A 25,122-nucleotide genomic window follows, 5' to 3' on the forward strand; every position below is an offset into this window, starting at 1 on the left:
TTTACATTTCCTCATCAAACCCTGGGTATTATCTATCAAAGTACAGGGTTGCGGACACGTTACATTGTCAATAATAATACACCTTCCAAGCTTATTTATAGATCTAATTGCCTAAAGATGTAAAAAGCAGAAATATATTCGGTTACTTTTTATAAAATAATACTCAAATTTGGTCCCTCCTCTCTCAACCAGCATGAGACAAAGAGGAGCAGCAGTGGCTTTGAGACCTAGAGAGTAACGGAAGCAGCATTACATTTTAAGGTACAATTATGTAGCCATGCTTATCTGCACAAGCTAAAATAAATAAAACCTATTGTTAATAAATATATTATTATTATTATTATTATTATTTAGAAAACCTGTTCCTTAAAGGAGACAACACATATGTTAAAGAGGAAATGACATTCCACTAATTTACAATGCCTGCAAAAATAGACTGCTACTTCCATAAAGGCAGGAAATTTTACTATTTGTCATTCAAGAAAGCAGGAGCCATTCAGCTTTTCTGTACTGTGTCTTTTCAGTGTCTTTTCATGTTGAGCCTTGTATTCCTTTAGTTCTTAGTATTAATAGTTTCAGTCAGATTCCTAAACCACCTTAAATGGCTCCGTTCGATTTGGATGAGCCCTCTGAAATGGCCAAGCCCTTCACCCAATCTCTCTAAATCACCACTTTATAATTCTGTAGGGGTTTATATTTCCAGATGATCCCAGTAGTGATTGGGACGGAGCCCTGGCAGTCCAATCCTCAGCTGACAATTGCTGGCTATTAATTAGTACTTTGATTTTACATATGATCAATTTATCTTTATTAACAGGCTATGCATCACAGGCTTTTGAGGTTGCTGTAATTGAATTAATATTTTTTTTAAAACTTACTTGATCCTGCTGAATTAGCTAATTATGGGCTGATTTCTAGTCTTTCTTTCATTTTGAAAGCTCTCAAAAGATTTGTTTTAAATTAACTAAGTGATCATTTGCAGGGTAACAGTTTATCTGAAGAGCTTCAGTAAGGATTTAGAGTTTGTCTCAGTGCAGTATTCAGTACTGGTGTTCACATTATTTTTCTACATTGACTACAATACACTGTTGGCATTAAAAGAAATGTGCTACGAGGAGTTTTTTCTCACACATAAAATGACATGGAGTTCAACAGGGTTTTGTGCTGGGACTGAAACATTTTTATGTTATATATGCTTCTCTAGGGTAATAGTACTAGAAAACTTTGCATACATTTCCGTAGCTATACAGATGATATCCATTTATATTTATATATAAAGTCACATGACGCAAATCACCAAATAAACCAAGAAACTAAGTTTCACTGCAAGTCATCTTAGAGTAACTTTTAATCATTATGTATCCTTTAACATGCACATTAAACAAATATGTGGCACTGCTTTCTTTCATCTAGACATTATCATTAGAATTCTAAACACTATGTGTCAGAGTGATTCCAAAAAACTAGCCCATGCATTTGTTAATTATACATTAAACTTTTGTAATTCCTTATCCCTGAAAAGGCTTGAGTTGATCCAAAATATTGAAGCTAGAGTACTAACAGGGACCAGAAAGAGGCATCATATTTCTCTCATATTTAAATCCAGAAGTTAATCCTCACATTCAAAGTCTTGTATAATCAGGCCCCATCATATCTTAAAGACCTCACAGTATCATATTATACTAACAGAGCATTTTGCTCTCAGGGTGCAGTCTTTTGGGTTTTTTTAAGGGATGCCTTTTTCCTTTTAAAAGGGAGTTTTTCCTTTCCACTGTTGCCCAGTGCTTGTAGAGGGAACACCTGATTGCTGGGATTTTCTGTCTAATATTGTAGGGTCTTTACCTTGCAGTATTAAATGCCTTGAAGCAACTGTTGTTGTGAGGTACTGCTGTAAAAACAAAACTGAATTGCATTGGCCTAACGTGACATGTAATAAGAGACAGCATTATAACTGGTCTCTATGCTTTTATAGAGTCCTGCAATCAGACGTTATGCACTGCTGGCTAACTACAGTTTCAGACTAAACTGCCTAAACGTCTTGTGGGTCATAAATGAGGATAGAGAGAGATTATTTTTTTGTGTAGGTTTATAAAAGCTCATTTATATCAAACCATCAAAAAAACTTGATTTTGAAAATTTTACAGAAATAGGAAAACGACATAAGTATAACACTCAATACACCCATTGACTAATTAAAAAGAACAACAGTTGCTGACATCAAATGCAAGACCTTGCATCCTTCGGATAGAAAGTAATCTGGAATATAGATTACCACGTATGTAACTATGCGAGGAATTGTAAATACTGGGTAAAATGTGGGAGACTGGTTTGATGAATGTCTGAAATAGCATTAGTTGGTGTTTATTCCTTTAGCTGAAGAATGAGACCACTAAACCTGTAACTCTTGTCAAACAGCAGTTCGTTATGAATTGGATACGCTTCTGTTAGGTTTGAACAACGTTACCAAAAAACGCTTAAGTAAAAGAAATGATGAATTACAAAGCACCTCCCTACCAGTGCTGTGTGTGTTGGGTACTACACAGCTGGACACACACATCAGCATGCACACACTTTCTGGCAGACATCCGCACTTTCACACACTTCACTGATGTTCCGCCATAAATATTTACGGATGCTTCCTGGCAGCCAGATAGTGTCTTGGAAGCCAGATTTAATTTACACATCTTTTTGATGCATCCTCATTTTGCATTACATTGAAGTAGTGAAAAAGGGAGATAAGTGGAGGAGATGTTTTAACTTTGCGTGAGAATATAGTTTGCAACCAACATTGTGGCATATATATATCGAGTGTCAAAATTCCCTGGGTAGCTGGTCGAGAGCCAAAAAAAGTCATGTTGCTCATTGATCAATCGCACTTATATTGGGACTGTTTTTGAAATTTGATTCTAATCAAAATATTTGTCTTTACTTAAAATATCTTGTAGAGAAACCAGAAAGTTTACATAATTGACTGTGGCAAAAGGATGTTTTTTATTCTTTCTTTTTCAACAAGTTTAACTCGTGCTGGCTACTTTTGCAAAGTTTGTGTATGATGTCTACTTTGTTTCACAAATGCAGTCGCATTAGACCATGTCAATAACAAACCTGAGCTCTGTTGCAGATGAACTGTCCAAGGCAACATATGGAGCCCCAAATAAACAGGCAGATCAAGAGATCCAATTGTTCATTAATAATCTATATTATCCATATCGTTCTCCCTCTATCCCTGCACCTGTTGTCCGCCTCTGCCCAAATCCAGCTTCCTCTCAGATTAATAGGCAAGGTGGCCATTAGTATCCAACTAAGGCTTTGGTACCAATGGGGGATGCAGTTAATTTGGATAATATTACTGCCACATGTCGTCAACAACTAACTAACAGGAGGTAGGATTCAGAGAGTGGGTTGCTCTGCTCACTGCCTCCTGCCAGCTGTGAGGTCTGGATGAACCTTGAACAAAGATTTTTCTCTCACTCTGTCTCCCTTTTCCTCTTAATGTTCTCACTACAGCATCTGTGTTACCTGGCACACACACACGTGCTATAAATAATACCAAAAAACACTGGCCCAAAACAAATGGCTTTAATGAAGCTTAAGGGCAAGGGATGTCACCTAAGGGCATCTGCCGATAGATTGGATCATAGCTTTAATTGATGTTCATTGCAGATTGCAGGTGCTTTCAAAATTAAGTTAAAATATGACTGAGCACAGAACTGGCATTCTCGTCGGTTCAGCTGTTGAATTACTATAAAGCTGCAGAGACACAGGTGGCAAAACTTCAAATGGCAAAGCCAGGGGCAGGCAAACAACACCCAGCAAATTGCAGACATTGTCGTGTTTGGTATCACAGTGTGGCTGACAGAACCTGTGGAGCTCGGTACTGTTGGCAGAAACAAGAGTGTGCATGTGTATGATAATATAATGTAGTTCTGGATTAATGAGAGATAAGACCAAGCCAGAAAACACTGTCCCTGCGACACAGAAAGCTTGAAACACAAATCCATGGTAAAAACCCTTGTAACTGACATACTGTACCACATTTGGTGCAGTTTTGTTTTGTGCTCCTTACAAATGAAAGGTAAAACTTGTTATTTATGGACAAAATGTGCATACCGATCCAGCCACATACAGTAATGTCCACATGGTTTCATCCAATTACCAAACAAACTTCTTTTAGCGTTTTTACTTATTTTTATTCTCATTTTTTTACATACACAATTCATAATTTTGAGTCAGTTACAAGTTTAGAAAGCTGAGACAACTGTGAAAGTCTTACTTATTATTCAAAATTAGTGAATAATGTGAAGAAAGAATGGTTCTTAGTGAGTTAGTGGCCAATCATTACAGTGCTTTTTGAAATTCCAGTTTTCCCTTTATTGAAAATGTTTTTATACTGCATTGTTATTATTGTTGTTTTCAAGTGTCTATAAAGGATTGACGATACGTGTCTTTTTCCCTTTTTGTAGACACTTAACACTGGCGTCTTTGTATCACAATAATGCCGAGATAAAAGCATAATGCGATTTCACCGGTGTAGTTGCATTCTAATCCCTCAATTACCATTGTGTATTTTTCCATCTACACATTTTGTGACCTATACAAAATCCAATATAGGAGATTTTCACAAGTCAAGTGCATTGTTCAAGAAATTAGATTCGTTTTTGAACCTGTGACAAATTCCTTAGTTGTACCTGTCAAAAGTGAAGGCTCCCCATTGGCCCTTATCAAATTCGGAAAATTCATTTTCTCTCCAGGTAAAGGAGTCATGCTGGTCGAGGTTATTATTCTGTTTGTTTGTCAGCTTGTGATTTTCTGCAACCAGTGAGGAGTAGCTGCTTTGCATCCAGTGCTTGTTGCTTGCCACCACCTGTTCCTTCATTACCTGGCCAGATACTATTCTTTCTTCATGTAGACAGACACTCTTAATCTGTTAGAGGGATCACACTGAAATCTGCCTTTTTGATTAGATCTTGGATCTAGTCTCCTTGAGATGTGAGGATATGTAATTCTCCTGTTCAGAGGTGAGGGTAAGATTTTTTTTTTCCTTGGCTTTTATACTATGAAAGTCGGAAATGCTTGGCTCTGACATGAGCGGCAGAAATGAAAACACCTGCAGAGGCTGTTGTACTGCTTTAACGCCAGTACCAAGACTATGCACAGACTATGCAGACGTTGCAGAGTGGTTCTCCTCCCGTGCTGTCGTCTATAACAAAACACTGTGCTGGGTGAAACAAGACCAGGCCAAACTCGCCTCATCTTGAGTCACGGTGCAGTGAGTACAGGGAGCCTCGGGCTTTCACAGTCCCGATGATCACAATGCATTCTTCATGAGGTATTAAATGAATATAAGAATACACAGATACACAAAGCAGAAAATGAATGTAATCTAAATGCCAAGCCCCTGTGCTGTAGGCAAACTTGAGCAACAACGCTCGAGGAAGATGTTTGCTTAGTGCCAGCCTCATTAAATCCAACAGCCCAGTCCCTTCAATTGGCCCACAAAGTTGAGAAAGAACAGGAAAAGGTCAGAAGGTGGAATGAAATGCAATTAGAAAGGGAAAAACTGTGCCGTTAACGCCGCCATGTCGGCGTATTGATTTAACTAATTGAAATGGCATCGAGGGAGAAACACCAGATGGGTCTCCTCTGGCCTGAGGTAGGGTGCTGGCTGGCTCTGATAGGATCCCATCTGAGATGTACTGTCCCTGGGGTCCATGCTGATTCCTTCCACCATTCCAGCCTCTTTCTCACAGTTAGCTGGAGCCAACATTTTCTCCTGGATGTGTTTGCACAATGTTTATAGGAAAATGTTAACATCCTCAAATAGTTTGCAAAGAAAACAAACCAAAAAATAACTTATTTCATTTTGCATTTCCTAAATAGATATTTACAGTACATATTAGTTATATTTTATACAGAAAATTATAGACTTACAAAGGCAAGAAATAGTGCCAAGGGGAGGATAGCGTTTAAGAAAACGGTGACTGACTTTAGGGAATTGCACAAAATCAATAATAAATGTTGCGTGTAGGCTGGATAAATATATGAACTTCGCATTATGCAAGATTTATTTCAGCAGTCATAACTGACCAAAGAAAGCATATGAAAACCCTGGCAAACTGCCCTCTCAATGGCACTATCGCTTATCTGTTACTGTTTAAAATTTCATGAGGCACTTACAAAAATAGGACACACTTTTTGCATGAATTGCTTTGAAATAGCATGGAGTAAAGCTCAACTACAGCAAGATAAACACTTTTGTACTATATAGTTGCAAAATTCACCTACACAAGATGGAATTTTGTTTATTTCTATGATTATCTGTTGATGTAGCTCTGCTTTGGAAACATTCCTTTTGTAAATGGTACCTTAAGCTTAAATTTGAATCTTTCGAACAGTTTGGTCTAGGGCTGCTCGATTATGGCAAAAATGATAATCACGATTATTTTCACTGAAATTGAGATCTTGATTATTTAACAATAACAATGTATTGAATAATGACTTTAAAGATTGTCAAAAAATAATATAAAATAGTGTGCAAATACTGATAACAGTGCAAATGTTTGCAATATAAAAAATAAATGAAAAATGTAAACATCTATGTTTAATGAACTTTGCAGTGTTGCTCTGTGGTGCAGCTACGACACTGTAGCAAAGTTTACAAAGTAAACTTTGTAAACTTTACAAAGTTTACAAAGTTTTGTAAACTTTACAAAGTTGTAAACTTTACATAGTAAACACTATGTCTACTGGATCCACGTCTGACTCCGCGAACCCATAATGTTTCCACACCACTGAAGTTTTTTTTACCTCTCTTTTCAACCAACGGCAGTCACTCTCCTCTCCAAATAACTTCTGCTTAGCTTTCCGAGCTTCCCTCGGGTCCTCGTAATCAGCAGTCCCCAACCCCCGGGCCTCGGACCAGTACCGGTCCGCGAGAGTTCAGGCTCAGGTGTGAAATGTATAGTTTTCATGGTTTTTATCGGTTTTCAGCGTTATTTTGTTACCGTTTTTATCGTTTACTCAGTTTTCCTTGGTCTTTTCACGTGTGTTATGAATAAATCTTCTTTTTTTTCGGTACCGGTACTAGTTTTATTTTGTTGTATTTATCCGCGACACCTTAAAGGCCGGTCCATGAAAATATTGTCGGGCATAAACCGGTCCGTGGCGCAAAAAAGGTTGGGGACCGCTGCTCTTAATTGTTGTGACACGTGTTCGAAATGCAGAGAGGTGCGCTCGATTTGCCACACGGAGCAGCGCGAGAGTAAAGCACGAGGGAGGGGCTAATAATAGGCTCAGTCATTTTTAATGATCGTTGAAAGCCCAGATCGTAATCGTGATTAAAATTCGATTAATTGAGCAGCCCTAGTTTGGTCTACCTTTGTCAACTTCAGTATATGATACAAAAAGTCCCATGAAATCATTTACAAGAAATGGGTGTACGCAGCATCACTCACCCTGATCACCCTTATCTTTGTGTGTCCTATGCAGCTCACATTTTTGATTTCTATAACTCAAGAAAATATGGAAATTTAAATCAAAGCCCGAATTTGTACTGACCCTGTCAGGATGAGACATTTTGTGAAAGATGAATCCAAGTTGTGATTATGGAGTCCTTTTCTCACCGTGTCTTTGCTTTTATGATCTTACTAATCATATCCTGACTGCCCCCTGGCTGTCTCTGTCCTTCTGTCCTGGTGGTACTCCGTGCTCTTTCCCAGCATGCACTGCCTGTAATTAAATAGGAGACTAGTTCTCTTGACAGTGTGTGTGGCTGTTTTCGTTGCCTGACATATCCCCCCTCCTCAGTCTCTCTCTCTCTCTTCTTGCCTGAGTGTCGCATGAGGAACTGACTCTGGTCTCTGTTTCTCAAATGATTTAATTGGATGCAAACTCAGGAGCGCGGACATCAATACAGAACTATATCTGCCATAAGGCAGAGCCATTAGTCAATACTTCGCCCTCCACATGCCGAAGGCTTTTGTCAGACCTAATTACCCGGTGCTGTATTCAGTGGAGCTTCACCAGTGGGGGACTTGGACTCCTGTGGGATCTGGTTAGGATCACAGTTCACTTTCAGTGTATACAGCAGAGTTAGAAAGTTCACAAAAGCAAATATCACTCACTATTCTTTTCCATTTAATGCTGACAGCTAAATGACTGCAGTCATAAGAGGGGAATTTTTAATTCCAGTGGCCTCCTTGGTTGAGAGATATGAGTTCTTAAAGGCTTGAGTATGATGTGCACTGGACATTAAATGACAGAAATGAGTTGCACGATTAACACTCTTGTTTCACACAGGGAATCCACACTCGTGTTTTAATTAAAAACAGGCTTGGACGTTCATTAAAATTTACTTTTTATTTTTAGGTATTTCCCCATGGGAAACAAATACTGTTAAAAAAGTATCATGAACTATGAAAATGCAATATATGGGATTGAAAACTTTGTTTTTAAGGGTTGCCAGATGTTCCCAGATCATATTTAAACTATACTTTAAACCATATTTAAAACAACTGCAGTTCAACGACTTCTTGAACTGCTGTAGTTATATAAAATATGCAGTTCTTTTTGTCTTTTCAAGTTTATCATGAATTTATAACATTTATACAGCGAGTTTTGGCTAACAATAGGGGACATACCAAAATGAAATGTAAAAAAAAAATCAAAGCATAGCTACAAAAGTATTTTTAATTTCAAAGTTGACTATTTAATCAACCTTGTAAATTTCCCCTTTAGGGTGCCTCGTCGAGCCTGGTGGTCAAATTTGCCGACACTGATAAGGAGAGAACCCTGCGCAGAATGCACCAGATGGCAGGCCAGCTCGGCATCTTCAGTCCCATGACCATCCAGTTTGGGGCCTATGGCGCCTACTCTCATGCTGTAAGTCTCAGCCCGGCGGGGGAGGAGACGGTGAGCTTTAAAAAAAGAAAACAAAAACTGTTGTGATTTGAGGTTTGAACTCACACTCTCTCCCACTAGGCATGTGAGGCACTCCCAGTGAATGGTTCCTTAAGTGATTTACACTATCAAATAGCTGTTAAGAATCCCAAATTAAAGTGGCTTAAGAAAAAATCCAGCGCTGCTTTTTATATTGTCTTTTTATCCCTTTATTTGTCCAGGGAAGCTGTTAATCACATATGCCCAGCACTACACTGTTTTACTTGCATACATATTCATTTTTTTATTCCCGCATTTCCTGACTCGGCCTGTGAATCTAGACTGCAAATGCGAGCCTGCCTTTTTAACATTTTCATCTTCTTACACATTTCTTTTTACCCAGACAGAGGTGCACGTTATTACTAACATCCCACATCGATTCCCCCCACCCCACCCCTTTCTCTGTCAGCCCTTCCCACCCCCATTTCATATTCACACATGAAAGTCACAGCCTGAGTTAGGAGTCTGTGAGATTTTACACTCACACAGTAGCTAACAGCTCACCCTGACAGGTGAGAATCGCCCACTCACTATCTTTCCTCTAACTCTGCCACTGTTGTCCCTCTTTTCCTCTCACACACTTATACATATACAGTACATATACAAATACATATTCTCAAACTCATTTGACCACATACCCTTTTGTTTCTGTATAATAAGCACAAGGCCAATGCAGTTTTACAGGAGCTGGGAAGCAAAGCTGCAGGGCAACACAAACCACTCTGTTCAAGAACAAGGCATTGGCCAAGCAAACAGAGATGTGAGAGTAAACATGCTCTGATCCTGCGGCTATTTCACCCTACTTTCCTTTTCTGTCCTTCCTTCCATCCCTCCCACCATTCGCCCTCTCCCCACTGCTCTTTAATCCTACAGCAGATGATGCAACAGCAAGCAGCCCTGATGGCAGCAACACAAGGGTCCTACCTGAACCCTATGGCAGCCATCGCTGCCGCACAAATGCAGCAAATGGCAGCTTTCAATGTCAACGGCCTGGTGGCTACTCCCATGACACCTTCCTCAGGTATACATTAACACACACACTACTAGCTGGTAAGGGTACAAGAGCAGAGGCATGTGCAAAAACACACGTATACAGCCATTCAGGACTTCTCTTTTCATTTTTCACTCCTGCCCTGGAACATTTTCATCATTAGCAAGAATTATAGAAGCAGCAGTAATATATTCATTCAAGGCCTTTCTAGTTTTGCCCTTGTTACATTTTTTAAGATGTAGGACCCATTTTTTGGGTTAAGGCAGACACTGTCATTGTTGAATTAAAGGAAGAAGAGCCTTGTACTGAGTGAGGCATGATGGGAGAAGATGTACAGCATTCCTTTACACTCATTGGCAGCCGCATTATAGAGTCTCTTTCTCCTCTTCTCTCACATTATCTTTCATTCTCTTTCTGTCTGTCACTCCTTCCTTCTGTGTCTCTATGACAGTGTTTTCTGGGAACTCAGCCAATCCGATGACTTTGGATGCAGAGTCCTTGGCTTATACAATATAAGAGCAAAGATTTGCGTGAGATAATCCTGGACCCCAGTCTGAACTATCATTTTGGCCCTTGTCATGAGGAGCTTTGATGGCTCGACACTAAGTAGGCAGGCCGCCTGAAGACAGGGTCATTGCAAATGTATTAAATAAAGTGGCTTGACACTGTACCTGGCATTTGTAATCCACAAGGCCTACATATTCCAGGTAATGCCTATAAAACATAATCCTACATGACTTAAATGCCCTTCACCTAGATAAGAAAAATAATAAAAATCCATCAGCATAAAAATGCACCGACAAGGTGACAAACTTGGAATATCATCGCAAGGAGGAAGGTTGGTATGAAAAAAAGACACAGGTCTCTACATCCAGTAGACTGCCAGGTTTATATGTATCTGGACAATAACAGTTTTTGTCATTTTGCATCTGTACACAAATCAAAAAAACAAGTGAGTGAAATACAGAATTTCAGCTTTGATACAAATTTGAATTTGTATTAAAATATTGTTAAATGACTGTTTATGAATTATAGCCATTCTGTATACAAAGCCCCCCATTTCCAAAGGCTCAAATGTAAGTGGATAATTGACTAACAAGCAGTTTCGTGGCCAGGTGAGAATATTTCCTTGTTTTTCTGTGAAAAATTACGCAGATGAAAGATCTGTGATTGAGTCCAAGTTTTAAAGTTGCTTTTGGCAACTGTTTACTAGAAATCCAAAAAATAAGGTCCAAAGGGACGTTGCAATCGAAGGAAAACTCGCTAATCTGAAAAACTCCCAAAACAAACTGATGGAGACAGCAAAACTTTAGGAGTGGCCAAATCAACAGTTATTCCCAGAAGGGTATGACTCCGTGCTGAACATTTTTTTCAGCATGTTTTTTCAGTGGCAATTGTTGCATTTTCTCCCACTGAAACACAAAGTCCACATAAACAGAAACAACTTTCTGGGATTTCCTTACCTGGATGATTGAGCGTGCATCTAGACATAAGTCACAACATCTTGTAAAGAAGGAGCCATATAATTAAGTCTACAATAAAGAGACACCTTTATCAACCACTGTTGACACTCATGAACAAAAAGACCAGATTAGACTTTGTCAGAAAACATTTAGAAGAGCCTGCACAGCTCTGCAAAAAAAAATCTTAGATTAACTAAGATTACCAGAATGATGGAAAGAGAAAAGTGCCAGGAAGGAAATTACAGCTAAATCATACTACATCATCTGTTGAGCATGGCGGAGTCAATGTTATGGTACTGGCTGACACAAGTAGCAGAATGAATTCTGAACTGTACAGGGCTTGTGTGTGAAGAGAACAAGCATCTGAACCCAGGATGGTTCTAATTTTAGATATACTGTACAAATGCAAGAAAGCAGTCCTATATATTTTTTTTAATATGTTGTTTGAAGGACATAAAGACTCCAAGAGTCCTCACAGTGTTGTTGTAGACCAAGGTAATGCCATTCAGAGTAAATACCTGGTTAGACACCATTTTTCTTTTAGGGCCAAGTACAACAACTTCAGATTTATCTGAATTTGAAGCAGCAAATTAGAGATCATCCAGGACTTTATGTCTTTAAGACATTTCTTTCAGTTAACACACACCAATTTGGTGTGTGTTATGCGGCTTCATCAGTAGACAAAGTTGAGTATCATCTGCAGAGCAACAAAAACATATGCTATACCTTCAAATAAAATTCCCAACAGGAATCATGTATAGTATAAATAGAACTGGTCCCAACACAGAACCCTGTGGAACTCTATATTAACCTTAGTGTTTAAGGAAGACTCCTCTATGATTCAAACCACCAAACTAATACCTTCAGCATGTTCTAATCTTTGTTGTAAAATACAGTGTAGGAAAAGTATAGAGATGAGTTCACTGTCAGAGACCATGGAAAGATTATTTGTCGCCTTCACTAGTGCTCGCTTCAAATAAACAATTTCTTGGTGATCAGTTAGCTGTTTTACAGCTTTCAAGATTTTTTGAAATAAAAGGAAGTTTCTATAATTTGCTAAGACATCTAAGTCAAGTGACGACTTTTGAAGTAGCGTTTTAATCACCACCACATTAATGACCTGTGGTACATAGCCTGTTAATAGAGATAGATTGATCATATTTAAAACTGAAGCATTAATTAAGGTATGACGTCTTTGAGCATTCTTGTAGGAATAAGAAAAGAGTTTCTCAAGGCAACAAAAAAATTGCATATTCTTTACTAGTAAAGACACTCACCTGAGTAAACTGAGTAAGGGAATGTTTTCACTTATTGAAGACAAAACTGAAAAACACTGAAGGCAGAGAGACACAAAACAAGCAGTAGCTGAAGGCAGTGGTAGTAAAGGTCTGGCAGAACACCTTAAAGGAAGAAATGTAATTTATAAAAAGATAAATCAATCTTTAATTCCCAAACTGTAAACTCAGTGCTTTTGTTAAACCCTTGCTTTACCAAAAGGTGAAAGGTGAAAGGGCCTTTTGGCCAAAGGGCCTTTTGAATTAAACAAAAATTGTTTAATTCTCCAAATACTTATGGACTAAACTGCAAATTACTGTACCTTGTTTTGAGTGAATCAGTTGCAGCAACAGAAGAACAACATTTAACATTCTACAAACTAAATGTTTTTATGTTATTTTTTATTGTATTGCAGTGGTAAGTGAAAGAACCAGCTTTAATTAATTTGCTACTTTGACTGACTAGCTATGTCTTTAGTTCATGCTAAATAAGTAGCCATTTATACAACATTAAAGTACACCTATATGATGGGTCAAAATTAGGGGTGGGTTTTGATTATCGATTTATCGATTAAAATCAATTCTGGCTTGGATAACGTGATATTGATTCATTCAAATCCTGAATCGATTTTTTAATATAAATTTATTTTGCCCAAAATGCCAGAATCTCAGGTTAAACCTCACAAAATTTCAACAACCACCAAACAGCTAAAACAGTAAATGAGAGCAGGTACACGGATTCTGCACAAAGACGTAAACACAAAGCGTGGACCCGCCGACGGATCAGAATCAGTGAGATGTCGCCTTTCTCACCCGGCGGCACGGACACGGTCGGGGCTGAAAGCCAACAGCTCGCTGATTCTGATGTTTCAGTGGGTCCACGCTTTGTGTTTATGCCCTTTTTGCGCTAGATTCTGAAGCTGTTAGTTTTATCTCTCTTTAAACAATATTGACTGAACCAGATGCAAAAGAAGATCCAAACTTCGCTTCACATAAACATCGTCATGAATTCCCTCTGACTTTTCCTGTTTTGCTTCCACCACGATAAAATCACACTTCATGCAGAGCTCTCTCTCTCTCTCTCTCTCTCTCTCTCTCTCTCTCTCTCTCTCTTAGTGTACTTCAAGAACAGTTTCCCGTCTAAAAATCTGTTTTCTGCATTATTCACTTGCTTATTACGCACAAGTCTACCGTTGTTTACAGTGCTGTCGGCCGCTGTTTTTTTCCTTTTACTTACTTCCGAAAAGAAAGCCTCATTTCTGCTGTTCAATAGGCTACTGAACAAATTTAAACTTTTTAAAATTATGCAAAATTGCAAAAGGCTTAGCTGTGTCTCTAATAAAACTTCTGTAACTTTGCTCTGCTTCACTTCAGCAGCATTAGGTAATGTTAATATGTTGATTACTGGTTTTCTTTCGTTTTTGATCTACTGAAGAATATTTTTAAGGTTATCTGCTATAAAATCCCAGGCCAGGAAAGTCACCTTCATGCTTTTCTGTTTTGTATCCACGGCTACTTTGACACAAAGGCATCTGCTGTGATGCTTACACCTTTGATAAAGTCTCGCAAGTGTCAGCTTTCTTTTTGTAGAAATAAGAATATGGAAATGTACTGATACGTGATCAGAATTATAATATTTCTGACTGTCTGAGGCAAAATTTACCCGATTCAAATCGAATCGGATTGAATCGAATCGTGGATCGAATCGATTCTAGAAATCAGTGACGATACCCAGCCCTAGTCAAAATGTACACATCTGTGCCCATTAGATGCATGTTATATTGTAGTACAGGTGAGAACATGTATTTTTCACTACAAGAATATACTTTTCTTGGACCAAATTTTAAGCTTGTAGCCTACACCCTGCAGTTTTCATAATGACTCTGTATCTATTTGCAGGCACCAGCACACCCCCAGGCATCTCTGCCACAGCCGTGCCCAGCATAGCCACTCCTATTGGGGTCAATGGATTCAGTGCCCTCCCACCTCAAAGCAATGGGCAGCCCACATCCGAGCCCATTTACACCAATGGTATTCACCCTTACCCAGGTGAGAATATCAAGGTTTAGCTGAGTCTTGAGTCTGTTCTGGGCCTGGACACTGTTAGCTGTTAGCACTGACAGTGTGTTATTTTTTATTATGCTTCTGTTGTACATTCACCCAGCAACAGCTGAAAACAAATTTGCCTAAACTTCTAAACAATGTTAACAATTACTGGTTGAAGATTGGTTGAAAAGTAAAAGGACACACCTCAGATAAAATTCAAACCAAGCACCTTCTGTGTGTGTATATGCATTTTTGAAATAAACAGAAATACTTCTTAAACAGATATCTATTAATAGATATATCCGCTTATATATACTCTTTTTAACCAGATGTTGTCTTCTTTAGCCTTGCCAATATCCTGAAATTCTCTACCTTTCACTCATCAACCAAATTTCGTTATAAGTTTTGAGCATTCACTTTTGCTCAAAATTGTGGTTAGGCACAATTTTGGAATTTTCTTAAAGTCCTTGGCCAGCTCACTAGATTTACCACAGAAAACAATATTCATGTTGGTGGATACTAGAGCTACAATGCAAGTTGTCAGTTGTAACAACTTATATTAGTTCATGTAAAACTAAAAGTTCAAAAGGCTCTTTTAAACTTCACTTTCTGATCATATTTTTTTCAACTAAATTGAAGCATTTAAGGCTTGAGGGTCAATCAACAGTATCTTTGACAGATTTCTGAGAAGCCAGCCCAGTATCATGATGAATCCATCAGTTCATCCATCAGTCAATTATGGCTAATTTGATATGTCTCAGTCTGTTCTCAGCTTCTTAATGTTGCCTTGGACTGATTCCTGAAAAATTGACAGACATTCACTCTCCACTTTTGCATTATGCAAAGGCAGCTGCAATTGTAATGAACTACAAAGTGGTTTGTTTGGCATGTAGTTAATATTTGATGCAAACATCTGGGACGAACAGGCATTTTGAAGAACTGAAAATCATGACAACCCAAATTTCTCTCACTCCCTGTGTGATCTTGCCCCCCCCGATGTTTCTCTGCAACTAACCACAATTTCTGTCGTGCTGTTTAACATTCTCTCCATTTCTCTTTGTCTGTGTCCGTCTTGACCGCTATCTATCCTCTCTTTGTCCCGTTTACTTTAATTTTGCTCTTTGTTGTCTGTCTTTCTTTTCGTCTCTGTGCAGCACAGAGTCCAACAGTGACCGACCCTCTCCAACAGGCTTATGCTGGCGTCCAGCACTACGCAGGTGAGCTGTCTCTCCTACCTTCACTACTCCCTCACTTCCTCCATCTGTCCCTTTGCCTCTTCCCTCTCCCTTTCGGTTTGTCACATCAGCAGGCACATGACAGGTAGCGATTGCCAGATGACTTGCCAGTTTCCTTTTGGATTAGGCTACATTACATTAGAACTGCAAAAAGATTTTTAATTGACTTGATATACACCCACACAAAAACCCTAATTCTAAAAGTATACCAAGAGCTGAGATTTTTAACCTACCATAAGCCTCCTGGATGAGAGATGACACAGACCTGTCGTGAGCACTGCTTTGTGCATGACATCAGCTCTCATTAACATGGTGTTAGTCTTACTCCCTTTCTTTATGCGTCTGCTTAGTTGAACTTCCCCTTTTACCATTCTCTTTGTGAAGTGATCTGCCAGCCAAATGAGCCCAGGCTCCCAGTCATCATGCAATTTATTTATGCAATGTCTAGAGGACACAAATGAACAATGGAATAATGATTTGAGTTTTGTTGTGTCAAATATGAAAATGGAGATGTGAAAAACTCCACTCTGGTTCTCCCTTTGCAACAGCAGCCTACCCTGCCGCCTATGCGCCAATCAGCCAAGCGTTCCCCCAGCAACCAACCATCATTCCCCAGCAACAGAGGGAAGGTAAGAGCGAGCAAGCGCGCCCACCCAAGATAAAAGGTGATAATTGCCATGTTCCATTCTAATGTAGCTGCGCTGCTTTGAATTAGCGAGGGAGGGAAAAAGCTGGCTGGGGAAAATATGAGAAAAAGGCTCCCCATTTAAAGAGAAGAACATTAGCAGTGAGATGGAAAGTTACTCTGTCATTATTCAAAAACTGCACTAATTCAAACTCGCAGTGCTGGACTGCTTAATCAGTCCATTACAATGTGTTTAAGTGGTTATAAATATTCATCAGATTAATTAGCTGCATGCATAATCATTTATTACCATTCCTAGTGTAGTGTTCGTTCTTATGGCACAGCATCAGATATAATAAAGTATAGGATATACTGTGGCGGTAAATCACTCTTTTTGGCACCATTTGTCAGTCTCAATTATTCATCTATATGATTATATGAGACAGCGTAGAGTGGTATGAATAATCAATATATGGACTTGAAACTGAGTGTTTCCAGCATTGCCTGGAGGAAAAGTTAGTTTATGTTCATATTTTGTCACTAGTGTGTGCGCATGACAGGTTCACTGTGGAGAACTGTATAAATGAAAATGAATGCACGCATACTTATCCACACAAGTTGCATGCTGGCATAATTTCACAGTATAGAAGAAACATAGAATCGTTAAGGCAATTACTTAACATCTCCCAGTGATGCATTTGAACATTTTAATAATTAGCAAGAATCATAGAAGTCACATTAATGCAAATACAGACAGCCAGACTCATAGGCACACTATCACACAGCTCTTCTCGGTTTAGCCAGTGGCCTGTCTGAGTTCTGGTCTCCTGTGGGTTTTGGCTGGTGTCCCAGCCTGTCTCAGGCCACTGCCACAGTCTGCAGCCCTTCCATTTAACAAGATACATTTAAACCTGAGGCAGAGTCAAACTTCAGCTTCAACCTTCCACTGAAGGCTAGCAATTTGGATTCAGTCTAGCTGTGTGTGTGGTATGTCAACAGTAATAGTCCTTCAAAATTCAAAATTATAATTTTATCCAGCAACATCAACACTAGCCTGTCAGGCACCCCAGTATTGTATTTTAATTCAGTATTGCAAAACACACTGACAGTAATATATGTCATGTCAATACACTGTTACACTGCTGTTAAATCAACCACAAGGATAAATAAAAATGCCTCAAATTTTAACCACAGTATACAACTAATTCTCTATTATGTCAAAAAAGAGATTTGTTGTTGCTTTGTTTTATTTTCCAGAGTTTGGTGCATCAATCTGACAAAATTAGAATGTTAAAGTTGTTTATTTTGTGGTATATGTTTCTCTAGCAATATCATTGATTTTCAGTATTGCCAACATGATATTGATTAGTTCCACATATTTATCCAAACACCTGGTACCTACATAACACTTAATGCATCTTTAACTACCAATAGTGTGCAAAACATCAGTGTGAAATGACGACTAACTCCTATTGTTCAGCCTAAACAATAATGCTTTAAGTAACGTCGATTGAAGCCGTTGCTTATTTTCCAACACTACTCCCCTGAACCTGAAGAGGGACAAGCAGAGTGACACCAGGGAGGTCTGGAGAGGCATGAGGAAAGTGACTGGTTACATGCCTAGCCATCAAACAGTAGATGGGAACATCAACATGTCCATGACTCCATGTCCCAGTTGTTTTACCAATAGTTTCGAAATGAAAATACTGATGGCCAGTAACCCAGAAGCAACCACACCTCAAATTTATGGCCCTTGGATGTCAGTGGCTACAGGTTATAGCATTTTATTTATATAGCATCATGAAGGCACTAGTTAGGTCTTTACTGGACACCCCCAACTTCTCCATCATATACCTAATCCACCATTCAAACACTTAGGTGATTGCCACACATTCTAATGTTACTCTGGTGTCTTGGATCATGGAGTACTTTATTAGGCATCCTTGGAATGTGAACCTTTAGAAACTGTGTATGAGACGGTACTAAGGAGTATTAGATCACCACAGGAGACTGGCATGTTCCTTTTTATCATCATCTTATACTTTGGACATGAAGAACAACATAGACACCAAGGCACAGACACACCGGCACCTACTGAAGTTCTCCTACACCGTGTGCTGCTGTCACAAATACTTGCTCTTTATTTTAAAACACTCATTTTTCTTAAGCTAATAATCTGGCATGTTTTGTTACCCACTGATCTAGCCGAAATATTACCAACTGAAGTCCCATAGCTCTCTCTATGAAGTGAATGTGACGTTTACGCTTCCTATATCCCTCTCTATATACCTACTTTGCCACCTTCAGACACCTTCAGGCTGTTTTTCTGTTGCCAGGTAGAGGTACTTCAATTGTTCTGGGTAAAATAAATGTGCTATCACCTTCTTGTTTTGTGCACAGTTAACCTTTACATTCAGAGGAGATTTTGTACCTAGTGCTAGAAAGAATGGCAGAGTAAGAGCCAGGCTCGTATGAAACAAGTGTAAATCCTGATGGTGCCATTATTCTCTAGTCGGTGCATTGTGCAATTAATCTTCACTTCGTAGTGCTAAAGCATAAAAAAAGTCCTTAATGTTTAAGTGTATTCTTTATAACATAAAGATTCATTAGTTACATGCTCGTGCAGTAGCATACTGAAGTTGATTATAACAAAAAACAACGGGGGATTATATTTGTAAGGCAAATGTGAAAAAAGTCCTCATGCATCACTATTTTATTCTTTCAAACAAAAAGCTTTTCAAGCAAGCAAGAATTTAATGTGAACATTATGTGAAGCACCTAAATCTGTACAGAGAGAACTGAGATACAGTGTATAACTGCTTAAAAAAATTCTCACTCTGTCAACCAATATGTGTGTGTGTGTTCTCTATCTCAACGAGGCATAGTAGCACTGCAGCCAGCCACCACTGCAGCCCTCTTATCAGCCTTCTCACCAGACCAAGTCTCATCTCGTCATGCTATCACCCTGAGCAATGAGACAGGGAAGAAACCTAGCCAGGCAGCCAGCTGCAAGCTTACTGTCCCTGAGTCCATCACATTTCTCTTTCTTTCTATGTGTCCATGGCTCCCTCTCTCACTCTCTTTCCAGTTCATTCCTTCCTTTATCCAGATTGGCCTGTACAATATGTGGCAGCTGGTTGGATGAGTGTGAAGGATGGAGAGAGATTGGAAGACAGTCCTACTGTCACACAGTAATTGGGGCAAAAACTTGGCTTATGTCTTAATGTGTGCTCTGTCTCTTCTCTGTTTTTCTGTGTCTCAGTGCTTAACTTTTCCCAGTATAGCTGTCTCAGTCTTTTACTTTCATTCAACTTCTTTTGGGGTTATGTTGTTAAATCTGGCTATTTTCTTTTCTTTTCATTCCCCTATTTCTGCTTCTACCTGTCTGTGTGTTGCTATTTTCAGCACATGTACTCACACAAAAGTCAAATTTAACCGTTATAAACTGGTTTAGTGAAGTGTCCCCTCTTTATGCAGTTATTGTATGAAATGGGGCTCTTAGAAAGATTCAAAAACCACAAAAACAACCTGAACATATAGTTTGACCTTATAACACTAGAAAAAATGGGATTAGGCTTTGTGTACGCCGCAAATGCCACAATAACCAGGTTTAACAAAGCCAATATTTGTGCCGCCGATAAAATAAACAGAGTGCAGTGCTTCCAAGGTTCCTGCATTACTGGATTATTGTCAAGACTGCCTTATAGTTATTTTTTTCCACCCATGTTATTATGGTCAGTCTTTCTCTCACCGGGCACATTACACTCCCACATAACCCTTCTGTTGTCTTTCTCTCATCACCAGGGCCAGAAGGTTGCAACCTGTTTATTTATCACCTGCCCCAGGAGTTTGGAGACGCTGAGCTCATGCAAATGTTCCTACCTTTTGGCAACGTCATCTCCGCCAAAGTGTTTGTGGACCGAGCGACTAATCAGAGCAAATGTTTCGGTGAGTCAAAAATCACCTATGAAGAGAAGGAAAAAGAAATCCAATGATCCAATGAAATGAATGTTGCAAGGTGGCTGTGTTTGGTAATATTCTCATTTCTCTTGTTGCTTCCCTGCAATTAGTGTTTGCTTTTGCTTTTATTCCCACTGTCTGAACTAATCAAGCTGCAATTAACATTTTAAAAGTGTCGTTACATGCCACTGCACAGGGGAGCAGAGAGGGAGATCAAGGAACAGTGCTCCCTGAGTCTACCACACAGACATAAAAAGATAGTGGTCTTAGTAATGGAAAAGCCAAAAGCTCGCTAGAATTGGTGAGCTAGCCACTGACCCAAGTGTCTCTCCACAGCTGGCATTTCATTCACACATGTATCCATCACACTGTTGATCACAACATTACGCATCATCAGTGATGGGAATAACAGCATTACAAGTAACGGCGTTACTAACAGCGTTACTTTTTTCAGTAACAAGTAATCTAACTAATTACTATTTCTATCGTTACAACGCCGTTACTGTTACTAACAAGAAAATGCAGAGCGGTCCCGTTACTTTTTTTCAACAAACAGATGATTTAAGCTGTGTTCAGCTTACCGCAGCTTATATCAGTTGCAGGGAAGTAGCTGTAAGTAATCTGGGCGCTACAGCTTTAAGCAGTTGCGCGCGATCCCGTGGACAGCAATTACTTTCTGGCAAACGATGACTTTTTGGCACAACACCTGGAGCTAAGGGGGCAAAACAATGGCATGAGTGCTGCTGTTTGGCTGAGGAAGAATATAGTAGTCGTGGTAAGCCAATCACATGACCACTTCAAGATGACAAAGCAATAAGGTGATATATACCAGTTTTTAAATTGTGCTAAGAGGGCAACTAAAACCAGAGTCATGATAAATAATATATGAGCGGTGTTTTTTCCTGAATACTTTCATCACGTTTACTGTGTAAGGATAGCGCTAGCAAGCACTCTCTGCTTATGACCAAAAAAACAAAAATAAAAAACAGCCCGTTCGTGTTGGTGGAAAAATGCACCATGTTGTCCAATCAAAAAATGATATGGCAACAGGACATTTGGTTGTTTAGGAAGAGGGGGAAGTTTTAGGAGTGATGGCGAGAGAGAGAGAAAGAAAGACAACAGAATGAGTTTTAAGATGTGAGAGATTTGTGACATTTAGCGTGTTTGGGGTGTGTAGTGAATGTGTTGTCTTGTGTAGTTAGTGTGTAGTGTTGTGGATAGTTTTGTGTTATGTGTCAGAACAATGAGGCGACTGCTGTCTCCAGATAGAAACAGGAGTGATACACCTGCTGCTGTCAGACCTGCAGGCTGTGCAGGTCAGGCTGTGATGTTCTCCTTTATAGTGGACAGATATTTTTGGAGTGGCACAAATAATTTGTGTGGCATCTTATTTAATGCAGAACAGCTGATTGTTGTGTAAATAGTTTGAAATGGTTATTAAAAATGGGTAAAAGGTAAATGGCTGCAAATAACTGCATTGTTTGCAAAACTTGTGCATATGATTTTAAAATTGTCAATTTATATTTGCATTTCAAGTTATGAAATATGATTCATTAAACATGTTTGTGGTTGTTACAGTAAAATTGTAACTTTTTCTACACTGATTTTATGTTTTAGATCAATTGTGTTAATACAGTATGTAAAAATGAAAACACAGTTGTAAATTCATACACGTGAGGTTGTGCTGATGATACCAAACAAGGCAAAGTAAATAGTTTTTAAAGGTGAAATGTAGAGGAAACATCAAAAGTAGTTAAAAATGGCCATTTATACCCTGGACCCCAGAGGGTTAAAGTTTTTTTTTTTTTAGTAACGCAATGGTTACTTTTCAAGTAACTAATTACTTTTATAATCTTGTAACTCAGTTACTAACTCAGTTACTTTTTTGAAGAAATAACTAGTAACTATAATTAATTACTTTTTCAAAGTAACTTGCCCAACATTGCTCATCACCCTCTCTATCACACCATTACTGAGACAATTAGTATCTATTTCCCCTTTCTACAATTCCAAGCCTCCTTTACCCAAGAGAAAAGCATTTTCCCAGACTCCCACAATCCTCCAGCTGGGCAACCCAGCAGCATCATGCCACCCCTCGCTTGCCTCTCTCGCCTCCCACACAGCAAACCAGTTCATCAGGGTGGAGGCGGTGCAGGTGGAATCCATGGGCTTAAAGAGATAATAATAGACTGGTGGGGGCCTTGCTGTTGATTCAGTTGGACAGCAGCACTCAGGAGACAGGGAAAGAGAGAGAGAAAGAGAGCAAGAGAGACAGAGAGAGAGAGAGATTTCCAGCATTGGCTTTCTTTCAGTTTCACTTCACCATGGCATGTCTATGAGGCTTCCTCCTCTTTCCTCTCTTCTCTCATCTCTCCCTCTTTGTTAGACGAGCTCCCTGTGTGTCTTCTCCAGTAAACATATGCCTCTCACTATCACTATCTGTCAGTCAACAAGGGAGAAGGACAAAGGGGCAGCAACTTCATCAGCCTCCCCAGCTTATTTTTCATAGCAAGTAATTAAGATTTTAGCTGAAAAATATCAATTCAACCCATGATTCTTTTGTGGCTTTTTAAAAAAAAATTAATTTCTCCCTCCTTTTTATAGCAGGAGCCCCAAGGCTCTTTTGTAGGACATTAACAAATTAGGCAGAAGATGCTGTGCATTAGGGGAGATACGTTATTATGCATCTAAGAACTTGGAACACTTCATCTTAAAAATGTGTAAGTTTAGTCTTGATAGTGTGGTTAATGGTTGGAAATGTGTAAATACATTATATGTGCATCTACACACTGTACACAGCTGTATCACAGTGAATAGATTGTCTGATAGAGTGTCTATTGAATGAAGAAGAAAATATACTTAGCTATCTAATTATGCAAAGCACAATTACAGTGGCTACCAAATAAGAAGCGCTCATCTAAACTAGGTGACCTTACTGTTAATTAAACAAAAAATGTTCAAAGCACTGTGGTGTGTATTCAAATTTTGGCAGGCTAATTATTTATATATGTAACATTTAAATAGAGCAGTCTGTAAGATGACATTTAGTTAGCCAAGATTTTTTTTCTGTTTTTTTATTCTCTCCAAGTGCTCGTCAGGGCAGAAGGCTACTTGTAAGCAAATGAACAGAAATACCATATGTATGCATGTGTTACCACATTTTTTTGTTTTGGCATATTGTGAGAAGATAATCACAGATCGTCCTCTTACCCAAGTGTTTACAGAGAAGGTTGAGAATTTGAATGTGATAAAAAAGGAGGTCACTGGAGGCACACTCAAAGAATATGCTTACTTCTAAAGGATGTAACCTGGAACAGTATACTCGTAAGGGATTTATAAGTGTAAATTTAGTCTATTTAGTTTAGTGCATTTATTTGCAGTATAAAAAAATGGATATCAATATGTGATGTGGAGTGATATTAAACACTTGTGCAGGTGAGATGGAATATTTCACCTCAAAACAATTAAAACAATAAGATGACAAGAAATCGCAACAGATGCATGCTACAGTTGCATGTGCAGTCTTTTGTAATGTACTTTGGTATAATTGTTAACTATAAAATACATAATTTTACCAAGCTTTTGTTAATCATTAATGTATTATTGAGTCTCAGAAATTAATAAAACATATATTAAGGTTAATCTGTAAACTCCATAGATATTCACTGATGAAGAGCTATATTATTATTATGGTTATTATTATGTTTGGTTTAACCCTGGGCTCTGATACAAAATTAGTCTTAATCCTCTGCATTCAGTCACTCGCTATTGACTTTTAAAAAGTGATCAAAGCTTACCTTGTTAAGTGGAATTAAGCGGAATTAGCTTAAAAATACATTTCAAAAGGTCTTCTCAGAATGGCGTAACACATACGCACAGGAAGCACGTTAAATACGGTGCAAAAATGAGAACAAGAAGATGCAGCTAACCTAGAGAACACCTCAAACATCTTACCCTTTCTACATGTTTGTTTTTTGCCATTTTATTTTGCCTTTTTATACGTCTTTTCTATTTTTAAATCAAGACGAGTTGCCTCTGCATGTTTGTTGTTTGCTTCGAAAGTGCACATATAGTACATTTACATCCATAAACAGCTATGTTATATGTTCAATAAAAGGACATATAGATAGTTTGTCAGTACCTAAGAACATAAACTCATCATCACAGCAAATAAGCAAATAAACTCATTGTACAAAAAAAGCATTACTGCATACTGCACGCCACTACTGTGTGTGAGTCTTCTGGTCATCTCATTATTTTGGGTGGGTGGGGGGTAGGGAGGGGTAATGTAAGACTTCACTCCTGCAGTAATCTAATCTGTTCAACCTGGCACCTCAACTTAGATTTTCCCTGTTGCTCCTCAGTGTGTGTTTTTATTAGAAATGTATAACATTACAAGGCTTGCAGCATTCTGCTGATATGGATGGTTGTGGGAAGAGCTGTACTTCAAGCGGTATAAGTGTTTGGGGTTTGAGTTGTACAGCAACGCACACTCCATGCCACATCACAGGAATGAAACATCAACCTCAAGAAAACAGTTTAAATCAGGAGCACACTCAAATATTGTGTTCTCCTTGTTTATTTTATGTGC

The 25,122-nt window shown here is 38.7% G+C and overlaps 1 protein-coding gene across 16 annotated transcripts in view; it reads left to right on the forward strand.

Annotated features, from left to right (window-relative positions):
- The window catches only part of celf6 (CUGBP Elav-like family member 6), a 156,591-nt gene that overhangs the window by 111,785 nt on the left and 19,684 nt on the right, over positions 1-25,122 (forward strand). For 9 of the 16 annotated variants that reach the window (XR_014870121.1, XR_014873030.1, XM_085155973.1 and 6 more), the window contains 6 exons: positions 8,737-8,910; positions 9,811-9,958; positions 14,565-14,714; positions 15,866-15,928; positions 16,495-16,575; positions 20,376-20,519. Coding sequence is in view for 14 of the 16 variants with exons in the window: in XM_085155973.1 (XP_085012099.1) it covers positions 8,737-8,910; positions 9,811-9,958; positions 14,565-14,714; positions 15,866-15,928; positions 16,495-16,575; positions 20,376-20,519 (760 nt within the window). In the remaining 2 variants the exon portion in view is untranslated. The remainder of the gene's footprint in view (positions 1-8,736; positions 8,911-9,810; positions 9,959-14,564; positions 14,715-15,865; positions 15,929-16,494; positions 16,576-20,375; positions 20,520-25,122) is intronic. The other 7 variants (XM_085158315.1, XM_085161415.1, XM_085157567.1 and 4 more) reach the window with 5 other exon arrangements.

Source organism: Neolamprologus multifasciatus, chromosome 1 (assembly GCF_963576455.1).
Source record: "Neolamprologus multifasciatus chromosome 1, fNeoMul1.2, whole genome shotgun sequence".
NCBI classification, from domain to species: Eukaryota; Metazoa; Chordata; class Actinopteri; order Cichliformes; family Cichlidae; genus Neolamprologus; species Neolamprologus multifasciatus.